Source organism: Barbus barbus (assembly GCF_936440315.1).
Source record: "Barbus barbus genome assembly, chromosome: 40".
In the NCBI taxonomy this organism is placed as follows: Eukaryota; Metazoa; Chordata; class Actinopteri; order Cypriniformes; family Cyprinidae; genus Barbus; species Barbus barbus.
In genome coordinates, this window is record NC_136718.1 from 13580161 (window position 1) to 13593577 (window position 13417).

General features: G+C 35.6%; 1 protein-coding gene across 2 annotated transcripts; it reads left to right on the top strand.

Moving 5' to 3' along the window:
- Positions 1 to 1515: 1515 nt before the first annotated feature.
- Positions 1516 to 12340, top strand: LOC306859822 (alpha-enolase). 2 transcript variants are annotated; one of them, XM_079401127.1, is made up of 12 exons: positions 1516 to 1629; positions 3489 to 3583; positions 5755 to 5850; positions 6920 to 6978; positions 7319 to 7388; positions 7563 to 7696; positions 8049 to 8271; positions 9374 to 9571; positions 10705 to 10906; positions 11032 to 11140; positions 11231 to 11289; positions 11740 to 12340. In XM_079401127.1, the coding sequence occupies exons 2-12, from the start codon at positions 3499 to 3501 to the stop codon at positions 11801 to 11803; spliced, it is 1299 nt and encodes a 432-aa protein (XP_079257253.1). In that variant the 5' UTR covers positions 1516 to 1629; positions 3489 to 3498; the 3' UTR covers positions 11804 to 12340. The 2 variants fall into 2 exon arrangements, with proteins under 2 accessions (XP_079257253.1, XP_079257254.1); XM_079401128.1 differs by lacking the exon at positions 6920 to 6978 and adding an exon at positions 6620 to 6678 and having other exon boundaries at positions 1523 to 1629.
- The last annotated feature ends 1077 nt before the right edge of the window (positions 12341 to 13417 follow it).

The following is a 13417-nucleotide window of genomic DNA, read 5'->3' on the forward strand; positions in this document are numbered from 1 at the left end:
CATTCAAAGACATGAAGTAAAAAAACTGGTACAGTTAGAGGTTAATGTTCTTGTGAACATGTTAATTGTCTAGGACAGTGTTTTTTTGTGGGTTGATTGGTGAAATTAGAAGGAGAATTTAGAAAATGACTAATTTGCTGTATTTTGCAGCACTAATAAGACAGCAGATGTTTTTGTTCTTTTGCCTCAAGCCTTGTCAGTCTTCAGTGGTTTCAAATTAATTTAACTGTATCTCAGTGTAATGAGAGAACTGGTTAAATACTACTATTGCTAAGACAATAACACTAAGAAAAAATATAAAAATATATCAGTTATTTTGCCCTTCAATAATATTTCACAGTATTACTGTTTTATTGTATTTTGAATAAAATAAATGCAACCTTGGTGTGCATGAGAGGCTAAAACGAAAATCTTCCTGACCCCAAATTGTTGAACAGTATGGATTTTGTCAAGAAATCTCTATAGTAGCCTATATTCTGTAAAAAGCCAAATACAAACAAATAAACGTTTTATACAAATAAAATTATAACGCTATTTCATAACCACGAAGCTCATACATACGATAGGTCTATAGCCTACTGCATGTCTGAGGACTTGAAGAAAATAGGTTTGAAGTCCTATGAGCAGCCGTAAGATGGCGTACTAGCAATCTTGCTCAAGGTCATTCACTGAGTGAGGCTGCCATAGTCGAAGGTACAGAGCGCACAGCATCACTTGGTCCATCGTGTGCGTATGAGATGTACAGATGACATTGTGAATATATTTGGTACGATAATCTTGGTGTAAATCATAATGCTTTCAAATTGTGACCATTTGCATATATTATTATATGCTATAGAATACCCATAATAAAACATAACCAGCTAAATACACTTGAGAGAGAAAAACGAAAAAAACTATTGTCTATTTTATAAAAATGAAAGCACTGACAAGCTATATAAAATAAAAAACAACAAAAAGCTCTCAGCTATCATATGAATTAAAGTATAATTTAAAAACAGTTTAAATTAATATACATGTATGTAATCATTATTGTCATAAGAGATCGTGTCATCATCATGATGTTTATTAATATGAATAACAATACACCCTTTGAAACTGTATAAATTGTATAAATCAGTGTAAACTGAGCTTAGAATGATATAAAAGCTGCCATGTCCAATCAGTCTCCGTTCACTCATGTGCACGCTCACTATGACGCAGCACTGGTAGTAGGTGATGCTTTGCACGTACTCCACAATGCACCAGTTTCTGACAATATTGGAGTCAAAAAGACTCCACAACAAGATAAATGCAAGATACACTAATACAATTCCAGATAATGTAAACAGCGTGTCATTTACAGCCTTGAAATATAAAAATAAAATATTTTAATCAATGAATGAAAATTTCCGCATCCCTGTTGAAGGCGGAGTCTTGTCGGGTGAAAACGTGCATTCTGCCATGCAATCTCATTAGCGTACCGCGTGAGTCGCGTCTGACCAATCACAGCACGAGAAACACCGCTCGCGCTGACCGCTTCCTGGTGCCCTACACTTAACAGTGCGCGAGACCAGCAGCTTCTGCCTTCTCTGCTTTCTGCACCACGGTCAGCTCTAGACTGCCCTTGCGCTGGCTTGGCCAGATACGGTAAGGCGAATGCAGAGTGTATGTTATAGCTTTATAATTTAGCAGTTGAATATATTTGTCATGAAAAATAAGATGTGGTCGTGACTCGTGATGTTCGAGCGAGTTATGCAATACTGATGAAGGTGATGCTGTCGTGCGGCGACGTCCTCTAGAAGCGGAGTATTCAGTTACTATTATCTCATTTTAACACCGCAACATTTATGTCATGCATAGCTGTTATTAAGAAGAGATGCAGATGGTTTTCGTGACCTCGTGACAGAAACACTTTCATTCTAAAATGTCGTTTAGTGTAGAAAGTAATTCGTCTCAGGTTACACCTGCTCTACACGGGATTTTGTCCGCAAACTAACGAGTCCCGGTTTGACACCGGATATTGGAAAGAACTGTAACTGGAGACATTGCTGATATTTATTTTGTAGCTATTAAACGATGCAATATATTTATTTTAGAATTAGGTTTGATTATCAGTGTGACATATTATCACCGCACCCTTTTTATTTTCATCACAGAGGTTTAAAATCTGGAATAATTCTCGATATAAATCTGTTCAAATTGAGAGCAACACTTTCTCTATGCACTGCAGACAGAAGGCCGGTCACTTGTTACTGTCTGTCTCAGTTAACCCAACCCACTCTGTTGTGGCCAGTGGGACGTTTCCACAGACATTTAAGGCTACAGCATTTTCCATTGGTCCAAATGAAGTGTATGTGTTTTTTTTTTTTTGGGTTTTATATGTAAGCACATAATGTTGACAGGGTAGGAAATGATAAGGAAGAGGAAATTGGTCATGTGATATTCACAGGAAAGGTTTTTTCTTGTGATATCCTGGCCTGATGATGAAAAAATAGGTTTTTGAGATATTAATGATTGTCTACATGAGCAAAAACATCCTTTGTTTTATTGTATACAAGAGCTTCAGAAAATAAATTCTTGTAAAGAACGTCAAGTAATTCATTCCTTTGACAGATGAATAGTGACTTCACAGACAAAAACATTCTCACCTTCACAAGCATAATGCTAGAGGATTTGAGTGTTTTTCTAAATGTCCAGTACAGCTGCATTTTTAGCCGAACAGGTGCTGACAGCTGAAACGCTCAGCTTTACCTTGGCTGGAGAGGGAAATAGGCACTTGCAAGTCATAAAGTTAATTTGTTCTCAACTTCTGGTGCCTGTTGCTCATGTTGGCGGTCAGAATGGGGTGCATTACTCAGTTTGAACTTGTTAGTCCTTTGGTGACTGCATTAACTGAAACTCCAGATCATATAAAGAGTGGATGCTGATGAAATGTGGTGAAAGAGTGTAGTACCTTCCTGATCTTTGACTTGAGGCAAAGTTGAGTCATTTCCTAGTGGGGAAATCACCATAAGGCCTTCAGTGGGATTAGTTATGACTAGAAATTAAATTTATATTTCCATGTTCTTATAAAGCATAATTATATATTAAATGTTTTTTTTAAATAAGTGTAATTTATAAATATTAATATTCTATTTTGCCTAAATTCAAAATAAAATACTGAAAACTGTGATGTGAGTTTATACATCACCACATTATGATGTACAAAATAAAGTGGATATTTATTTTGAGATTTGCTAATGAATTCATTAAACAGTTTTATTAAATTATTAGTGTTTTCAAAGAATAACTTTAAGGCTTAATATAATCTAAATGTAAAAACATGCTTTAACAGTTAAATTTTCAATATTGTTCGATGCAGATAGATAAATATATATGAATATAGTCCAATAACTGATACGGTAATGAATACATTGTACTTATCTAACCACATTTGTGTTATTCTGTGGCTGTCTGATATGTTTGTCAGCTCCTTATGTTTTTTACATGTTTTTTTTTCTGCTCAGAAACTGCAACATGTCCATCCTGAAGATCCACGCTCGTGAAATCTTTGACTCCCGTGGAAACCCCACTGTGGAGGTTGATCTGTACACCAAGAAAGGTACGTGATGCTAAAAAAATTTAAAAGTACATCACAAATGTTTTTTTTCATTATATTATTTACTTCAGAGATTATTTAATACTAAAAAAAGAGAATCGCATTATATGTATATTGATCTGATGTTTTTTTCAGGAAGCTTAATCCATTTTGTAATGTGCCAGCAAATAGACAAATGGGTCCATTTTAGAGATAAAAAGCATTGTCCATCACCACTGTCTCTTCAACTGCAGAGCAGTCCATTACAAGTTCAACATCAATACAAAGCGACAGTAATTGACATTGTATGTAGTGTTATTGGGGCGTACAGTCTGAATGCTGTGGCAGTTTCACATGGGTGAGCTTCTGAGCTGCTCTCTGCCTATTCAGGCTCTCGTGTTGGTGTCCAATAACATAGAGTCAATGTATCAGGTGGTAGGTGGTTATAAATAGCTGAAGTAATACATACCACTTGGATTGCATTGCTACAGTGGAGTGCTTTGCACACGAACACAGAGAGTAATTATATTCAAGTTTGGGGTCAGTAAGAGTTTTATTTATTATTTATTATTATTATTTATTTTAATAAATTAATACTTTTATTCAGCAAGAATGTATTAAATTAATGAAAAGTGCCAGTAAAGTTACAAAAAAATGCTATTTCTATTCTATTTCTATTTATCCAAATAAAATGTATACAATTAAATTGTATTAAGCAGCACAACTGTTGTAATGCTTCTGAAAATTCAACTCTGTCATCACAGGAATAAATTACATTTTAAAATATATTATATTTAAAATATTTATAATAAATTTAAAATATAACAAAATAAAAACATTTTAAATTGAAAAAAATATTTCATATATTACTGTTTTTTTTGTTTTTGTTTTGGGGTTTTTTTATCAAAGAAATGCAACATTCGTCAGCATAAGAGAGTTTTTTCTTTTTTAAACATTGGGGAAAAACTTACAGAACTCAATCTTAAATGCTTAAAAGCATATACTTGATTTTGTAACTTGCTTTTCATCGAGTCCTCTACACACAAATGTAACACAAGGTGGTGCCTTGTCCTCTAACTCATGCCCGGAATTTTAATTATGTTTAGCGAATGACCATTTTGAAATATTGAGGCTGGCGAGAGAACAAATATGTAGAATATCTCTTCTGCCAGATTGTATTGAACAGAGAGGGAGTTGGTATACTTTGCCAGGTTAGTGTGTGAAGGTGATGAATGTGTTTGTTTGTTTTTTATAAACACTAATGTGTAGAATGTTTATTCATCTTCTGCCGATGTTCCTGTACTTTTCCCAGTCCCAGATGTATGAAAACAAGTGGAGACAACTCACCCGAATCTAATGTGTCTGTGTGTATTTGAGCGCAGCTTAATGAATGTGTTTTGATTAGTTTTAGGGCTGGAAAAATACAGCCTAGCATCTAGCTAGTGCACAGTTTCTAAGAATTTGATTCATTGGATTGGCAAAGCATTTAATATGAATGATTGGATCAGATTCAATGTATTAACACAGATACGTTACAAAGCTCAAAACTAGGCATTATTGCACTCTGCCTATTTTACAAGTTTGGATACTCTACCGTTGCTTGGTGGAAATGATTGGTTAGGTACAGACTTGCTATGTAACAGTTGATGAGTTTCTGGTTAAGCTTTAAATCCGTTTTCAACCGCACACTCTGGCAATCGACTTATGCTCGCTCAGCTGAGCTGATTGAATATGCATGTGCAGATTTGCCACACTCTTGAGTCAAAATATGCCATCATGTAGTGCATGTGTGCCAGCCTCAATCAGGGGGGTGTCCCTTTCTCTCAGAGGGTTACATCACAAGAGGAAACCCCCTTAACATCACTTTCTACATTGAGTTTGGGTGATAAAAATGCCTTGAGGTACCATACTTATCAATTGTTTAATCAATCAATTATTTTTTCTTTAAAGATATTCTATACAATATATTGACATGCAGTCTGCTGCTGGTATGCAGAGATTGTATATATTGTGATTCTGTTGCTAATCTTTTCTGCAGTGAGGAGGTGTGTCCTACCATTCCTTAAATGGTAGACCAGCTGTGAACTCAGTGGTTCTATTTGGAAATTCTGGAAACAGATTTCTGCAAAACTAGCAGGGTTATTTGTACATATTTATAACCATTCATAGGTTTCCTTGTATTTATTGTTCAACAGGTCTCTTCAGAGCTGCAGTGCCCAGTGGCGCTTCTACTGGCATCTATGAAGCCCTTGAACTCCGTGACAATGACAAGACACGTTATCTGGGCAAAGGTTTGTATTTCAGCTATTCAGTTTGCACATTTAGTATTTCGAAGCATCACTATCCTTTTATGAGAATTCTGAGATATTAAACTTTAAAATTAAGTATATTTAAATATTAGCATTAAATATGTATTAGAATTTAAATATTATTGCTTGACAAAACAATTCAAGGGTTTTTGAAATGTGTTAGATATTAATAATATGAGAATAAAAAATATACACTACTATTCCAAGAGTTGGGGTCTGTAAGATTTATTTTATTTAATTTTTTTGAAAAAATACTTTTATTCAACAGTACCCATTAAATTGTTCAAAAGTGATATTAAAAACATTTTATAATGTTACAAAAGATGCTGTTTATTTCTTTTATATTCATCATATAAAATAAAACAAAATTGATCAAACAAAAAGGATAAGAGACTTTCAGAAACATTAAAATATCTTACTGACCAAACCTTTTAACAGTAGTGTATAACAATAGAATACAATTTTCTATGTGAAAACTCATTTTGAATCATGCTTGATTTGTAACGTTCTACAAATATACTATCATATGTATATTTCATGCATCATAATAACATCCCGAAAAAAAATCTGAATGAAATTAAGAATGTACTTTATTTGTTTATTTATTTTTAAACATTAATTTCTTAATTTCTGTGAAATCCATAATTTCCTCAGTTTTTTTTCAATGGTATCTATCTGCACTGCAGTGTTTCTTTTCTCCTCTCATCCTCTTTCTTCTGCCATCTTTTCTCCTCTTTTTTTCCTCTGTCAGGGGTGAAAAGAGCTGTTAAATATGTAAATGAGTTCTTGGCCCCTGCTTTGTGTAATCAGGTAAATTAGCGTGTGTATTAACTGAAGTGAGGAACTTAACCCCTTTTGATATAGCACAGACGCAGCATGAGCCTTTGGGTTTGCTTTGACGACTAACCATGGCAGGTATTTGTAGATGATCACAGATGTTCTCATTGACAATGAAGCACTCATCTGCTCTGTGATCATCTAGTCATGTCTGCTCTGCATGTTCATCCTCTCCTTAGCCTGGGTCAGTGATGGTCTGCTTGTGTCCCTGCAGGTGTCTCAAAAGCTGTTGAGCATATCAATAAATCAATTGCACCTGCTCTGGTTAGCCAGGTAGGAATATTTGTTCTTTGACTAACATGATAATGTATACTGTTGTGGTTATTCATAATATACAGGAGAGGCACTGATTATTTGAGAGAATTAGATAAGTTCGGAACCATTATTATAAGTGGTAAGTGTCTTGTTGTGAATATTAACTAACGTTGGAATAAATATTAGCGTTTAGTCATGTCTAAAGACAGTTATAAAGAGAAAAACCTCCCACTAATCTCACAATGCTGTGAATGCTGTAACGTTGCATTTGTTCTATGCTAAATGAAGTTTGTGTGAACATCATACTCCTTGAATATTGATTGATATTGTCAGTAATCAATCTTTTGTGCTTAAACAGAGCGTGTCAGTCTTGGAGCAGGAGAAGATTGATAAGCTGATGCTTGATATGGATGGCACTGAAAACAAGTGTAAGCATATTAATATGATTAAGTGTTTCGTTATAGTTACAATTCCTGGAGTTGCCATAACAGAATTTATTCACGGTATGAAAGCGTAATTTATCACAGCTCTTCACACCAGTTTATTAAGACTCTCAAACATGCATCCATTATTTTAATGAATGTGCTCCCTTGAATTCACAGCAAAGTTTGGTGCTAATGCCATCCTGGGCGTTTCCCTGGCTGTGTGCAAGGCTGGTGCTGCAGAGAAGGGCGTCCCCCTCTACCGCCACATCGCAGACCTCGCTGGCAACCCAGAAGTCATTCTTCCTGTCCCCGTACGTGCTCAGAATAATTATCAGTCTTTACTGATGTACATTACAGTGTTTAACTGAACAAGTCATGTGACTGAATTCATCAGAACATTTTGTGTGTACAGTTTTATCCGCTACTAAGTTATCACTTTCAACAGAAGTGGCTGTTTTATTTTTTTGGTCAAATTTAACATGGATCCAAGTTGAAATTATTTTAAAAAGTATTATAAATATCATAAATACCAGCTAATATCAGCCAGAATTGCTGCATACTTACTTAGATCTGTGTGTAATAAATGCCCCATGACATAAACCATAAACATTACTGAAGGATGCAAACTATGACGCACTATAAATGGACTGTCTGTTTTCAAAGGCCTTCAATGTTATCAACGGCGGTTCCCACGCTGGAAACAAGCTGGCCATGCAGGAGTTCATGATCCTGCCTGTCGGTGCAAGCAACTTCAAAGAAGCCATGCGCATTGGTGCTGAAGTTTATCACAACCTGAAGAATGTCATTAAGGAGAAGTATGGCAAAGATGCCACCAATGTGGGCGATGAAGGTGGCTTCGCTCCCAACATCCTTGAGAACAAAGAAGGTGAGAATCTGGAGTTTCATGATAACAGGTCTAGATCTAGATCTGCCTCAGTTTCATGGAGCAGATTTTTAAGAATGTAAATACTACAGAATTGCCACCAGAAATGTAAAACATATTCACAGTAAATCATACTTCGGGAATTAAACATAAACTATCCATTTGATCTTAGAAATGATTTACATTTATAACCAAATTCTTTTTTTTTTAGCCACCCGGTAAGCAAACAAGCACAGATAAGCACTAATATACAATATGGTATAAGATATAGAGATTGTAGATAACACTTAAGATAACTCAAGGAGTCAGGGATTACGGTTATCTTGATTATAGATAAGCGAGTTAACAAACATGACCATTGCACAACAAAATGTTTGAGTTACTATGAATCATTACCTAAACTTGCTCAGTTCTTCAAAACTAAATTCAATCAAACAACAAATGCTTTTCATTTTAAGATCTGCTGCATTAGGTATAATTGAATTGAAGCTAGTGAAGTTCTGCAGCTGAGGCCCACTCTCTGAGGAATTCTGGGAATGCGCATGACCTCTGTGTTGCCTACGAATCACAGCCATAACATCTGCCTATTTCAGAGAAAAATAATGTAGAGTTCCTCACATCTAATTGTATTACTTAGTCTTAATATTTGTCCTGTTCTTTACCCATATTATTTGTTATTTCAATAATTAATGTAGTTGCTGTTGTTTAAAAGCTCACATGTAATAAGCATAGCACCATGAGATATATTTTCAAGATGCATTTATGTTTAAATAAAGTACAAATCAATGCCTGAACTGATTATTTTGCTCTATCTAATACAAACTGCAGAAATATTAATGGTTTGTTATGAGTGCTTACAGATGTATTGGACATTTGACATTAAGTACTTTTGGGAAGTTAACGTTCTGCATTGAATATTTGTATACTTAGAACTGCATTTGTTAGACTCAGAACCATTAAAATGAACTGGTGAAGGCAAGGGTAAGATTTAAAATAGTGTAAAAAATTATGTAAGTGAAACCTAAAACACATACTTTACCTCATACATTTTATCCTAAAATGTTGTTTAAAAAAAAGTTATGCAGCAACTATGTATTTTTTTCAGCTCTGGAGCTGCTGAAGAATGCCATTAGCAAAGCTGGCTACACCGACAAGATTGTGATCGGCATGGATGTGGCCGCCTCTGAGTTCTACAAGGGTGGCAAGTATGACCTGGACTTCAAATCACCTGATGACCCCAGCCGTTATATCAGCCCTGACCAGCTGGCTGACCTCTACAAGAGCTTTGTCAAGGATTATCCTGGTCAGTGTCCCTGATCTTTAGTGTTACTGTGTGTGAGAGTGTGATGCTCTACTACAATCCTCAGACGCCCAGTGAAAACTGCTTAGTGTAAATCTGAAGACAGAGTATCTAGGTAGACAAGTTATAGGATATATACACATTTAACAAATTTAATTAATAATACTTTTTCGCAATATTTAATAGTAATCTAGTGCATTGACTTAAGTTAAACTTTATTGTAAAGAGTTACCAAACACATTTTCCTCATCTAAGTGTGTTTACCCGGACACAAATTCTTCCCTCATGTCTTTTGGGTATCTTTAGATCTCCAAAAATAGGCACAGGTATTTGAAGATATCCAGCAGTGAATGAAACCCTGCTGTGGGGGTTGAGAGTCTTAAGAGGGGTGATTTAACCCCTTAGAGGCCAGTCAGCAGTTCTCCAGACTTACAGAATACATTGTATATAAATAATAAACCTTAGTGCATTAACTGTGGTGTATTTACTAGTCTCTTAATAAACAAAAACATTGCAGGGTACACTATTGTTCAAAAGTTTGAGGCCAGTATCTTTTTTTTTCAACAATATTTTATACTTTTTATATACTTATTACTATTTAAATAGCCTAATTATTACATTATATACTTATACTTATTCGGCCACAACATTTATAATGTTGCAAATATTTTCTACTAAAAAAAAAATCTGTTCTTTTGAATGATCTATTCACCATTGCAGTTTCCACAACAATACTAATGAAAATAAATGTTTCTTGAGCATCAAATCAGCATATTATAATGATTTCTGAAGGATCATGTGACACTGAAGACTGGAGTAATGACTGTTGAAAATTCAGTTTTGCCATCACAGTAATATATTACATTTTAAAATATATTCAGTTAGATAAGTTATTTTAAATTGTAAAAATATTTCACAGTATCTGTGTTTGTTAAGCCTAACCCTAATACCAGTACCAGTAAAATTTAATCTTTTAATTATTCATAGCAGTTTTGCAATTGAGCAATCCTTTATTAAAATGCTACATACATATATATATATATATATATATATACACACACACACTCACAGATAAAAAGATTTGAACTCCTATAACTCCAGCTCAAATCAGTAAAGTTCCATCTTTTGCTTCTCAGTGGTCTCCATTGAGGATCCGTTTGACCAGGATGACTGGGAGGCCTGGACCAACTTCACTGCCAGCACTAACATCCAGGTGGTGGGTGATGACCTCACCGTGACCAACCCCAAGCGCATTGCTAAAGCCGTGTCTGACAAGGCCTGCAACTGCCTGCTGCTCAAAGTCAACCAGATCGGATCTGTCACTGAGTCCCTTCAGGCGTAAGTATTTCTGATGTCTCATGCTATGGATGTGTATATTTTTATATAAGAACTAAAGAACTAAAATTTAGGTTCATGTGGTTTTTATGTAATGTTTTGTTTTGTTTCTGTCTTCCTTTGTTTAGATGTAAGATGGCCCAGTCTAATGGATGGGGTGTGATGGTCAGCCACCGTTCTGGAGAGACAGAGGACACCTTCATCGCTGACCTTGTGGTCGGACTCTGCACTGGCCAGGTACAAAGCTTGCCAAGCACCGTCTTATCTAAGGTTGGCCAATGCTGTGTAGGGAATTACAAAGTAAACTGTCTTTTTTTTTTCTCTCAGATCAAGACTGGTGCTCCCTGCCGGTCTGAGCGTCTGGCCAAGTACAATCAGCTGCTGAGGTGAGAGGTTGCATTTATTTTTATTTTATTTTGTTCTTTGCCAGGAATAGTTGATTCGGTTTAGTCAATTGTTGCATTATACAGTCAAATATTTTTGCATAATAACTGTACACTATATTTGACTATTGTCCCTAGCAACCAAATGCTCTCTCAGCCCTCAACTGTCTTTCTTCTCACATAAAATACACTACCATTTAAAAGTTTGGGGTCCAATTTATTTTGTAAGAAATCAATACCATATTTTTAAATGGCAGTGTAAGTTAAACTCAATGTTTCATGTTCCTTTATTTACTAAACTTTCATTCGAGATGATTTCTTTTTCCTGCATAGTTTCTTCTTACTAATCATTACAACTCTAATGCATAACATTAAATGCCAGTCTGCACGCCTTAAGTTGTTGAAAGTGAGTGAAATTCCCAGATTGATTTTGACATTGTTTGACGTCTGCAGGATTGAGGAGGAGCTTGGTGACAAGGCTCGTTTCGCTGGCAAGAACTTCAGGAGGCCCATCTGAAGCGGCGGCCCGTCATCAGTCTTAGTGTGTTCATTGTGCTTACCCTTCCACACATAACGCCACGCAACGCCAGCTCCTGTAGAATGGAGACTAGATGGAAACGCAGTGAATTCAAAGGTCCAGATCTGTAGTCAGTGGCAAAGAATACTGCTCTCCGTGACAGCCCTTGTCCCCATTCACATCTATGCTTTGGTATCCTAATAGCATCAGTCCTTTATTGTGTCTCTGTGTTGTGTGAGAGCATTTTGTTTAGCTTCTTATGAGCTGTAGTGTTTCTGGTGCTCCACAGAGTATTTCAGCAAAGAGCTAAAGCTGTTCACTGTGCTGCGGTGTGCAGCATGAGTATGTGCATTGTGTTGCTTTTGAGAATTGTTAGTTCTATATGCGTGGCATAAATAAATTATCCCTATTAAAATGGAAAAGTGTGGGAAAATATTATATTATCTACTTAAAACACAGTAGTAGTGTATAAATCCATTACACATACTAATGCATTTACATTATCAGTTCAAATAATAAAACATCAATTATTCACTAAAAATAACAAAGATATGTAGTGAAAGTGATTGGAAATCCCTTAATGGAGTTGGGTTGGGCAAGATTAGAGCCTGACAGCTTTTACTTTCAGCAAAACACACCAACGGGGAGAATCCAATAGGTTGTCCTGCACAGAAAGTGTTTTCTGACAAGCAATCAAGTAACATTTCAGCTCTTATCATAAAACTGTTGTTGAGTTTGGTTTGAAAGAACAGGTCAGAATAGGAGGTACTCAAACAGGTTATGAGCATGAGTGCCAGGGCACAAGGTTAGTGCCTCAGGCATGAAAAAAATTAAAACATCCCCAGAATATTCCCATTTTACAATTGTGTTTTTCAGGCCTGGAAAAGTGAAGGAAAATAATCAAACACAAACAAAAATGTGCAAGTAGACCATGCAAACCTTCAAAACCCTAATCTGTTAGTCTCAAACAACTAGAAAAGTCACGGAAATCATCTAAAGTCTTACATGAACATTAAGATGACAGAAAGTGCACATATCAAGTATTCAAGATAAAAAACAAAAAAAACATTAAATTTGTATTATATTTTTTGATATTGTATGAAATTTATGTCTTTGGGGGATAAAAGACATTTTTATACTAAAATACATACAGAATCCTGAGAAAGACTCTTAATTTGTCACTAAGCAAACATGACAGTAATATGCACACAAACCCTGGAGCAGTAAAAAAAACAGAAGCGCCGCCCAGTGGTTGTATCAGTCATAAATCAGTGTAATCAGTATGCTGCGCATTCAACAGTATGACAGACACGGATTTGACTACTTGTGTTCAGATTTGCTGTTTCCACGAGTGATTAACTTTGTCTTCAGGCGATTCTATTATTTCGGTATGCTTCAATGTTTTGAGAAAGAAACGTTAATAGTTCTACTACCACTGAAACGTTTGTGAGATCGTGTTTTATTCCACATCGCCCTCTGCCGTTGTTTTAGTATAATGCACAATCTTGGCTAAGATGTCACTTCTTTTCTCTGCTGCCATGTGAGGCTTTTGTACAACGTTATGCTACCAAAACTCTGCTGAACCAGCATTTATCCGTTTTGTATGGTCCGCTC

Excerpts from the sequence above, each read along its gene's own strand:
- LOC306859822 (XM_079401127.1), top strand. The coding sequence starts at position 3,499 with ATGTCCATCCTGAAGATCCACGCTCGTGAAATCTTTGACTCCCGTGGA. Across the intron at positions 3,584-5,754 it reads TGATCTGTACACCAAGAAAG|GTCTCTTCAGAGCTGCAGTG; the intron begins GTACGTGATGCT and ends ATTGTTCAACAG. Across the intron at positions 6,979-7,318 it reads CACCTGCTCTGGTTAGCCAG|AGCGTGTCAGTCTTGGAGCA; the intron begins GTAGGAATATTT and ends GTGCTTAAACAG.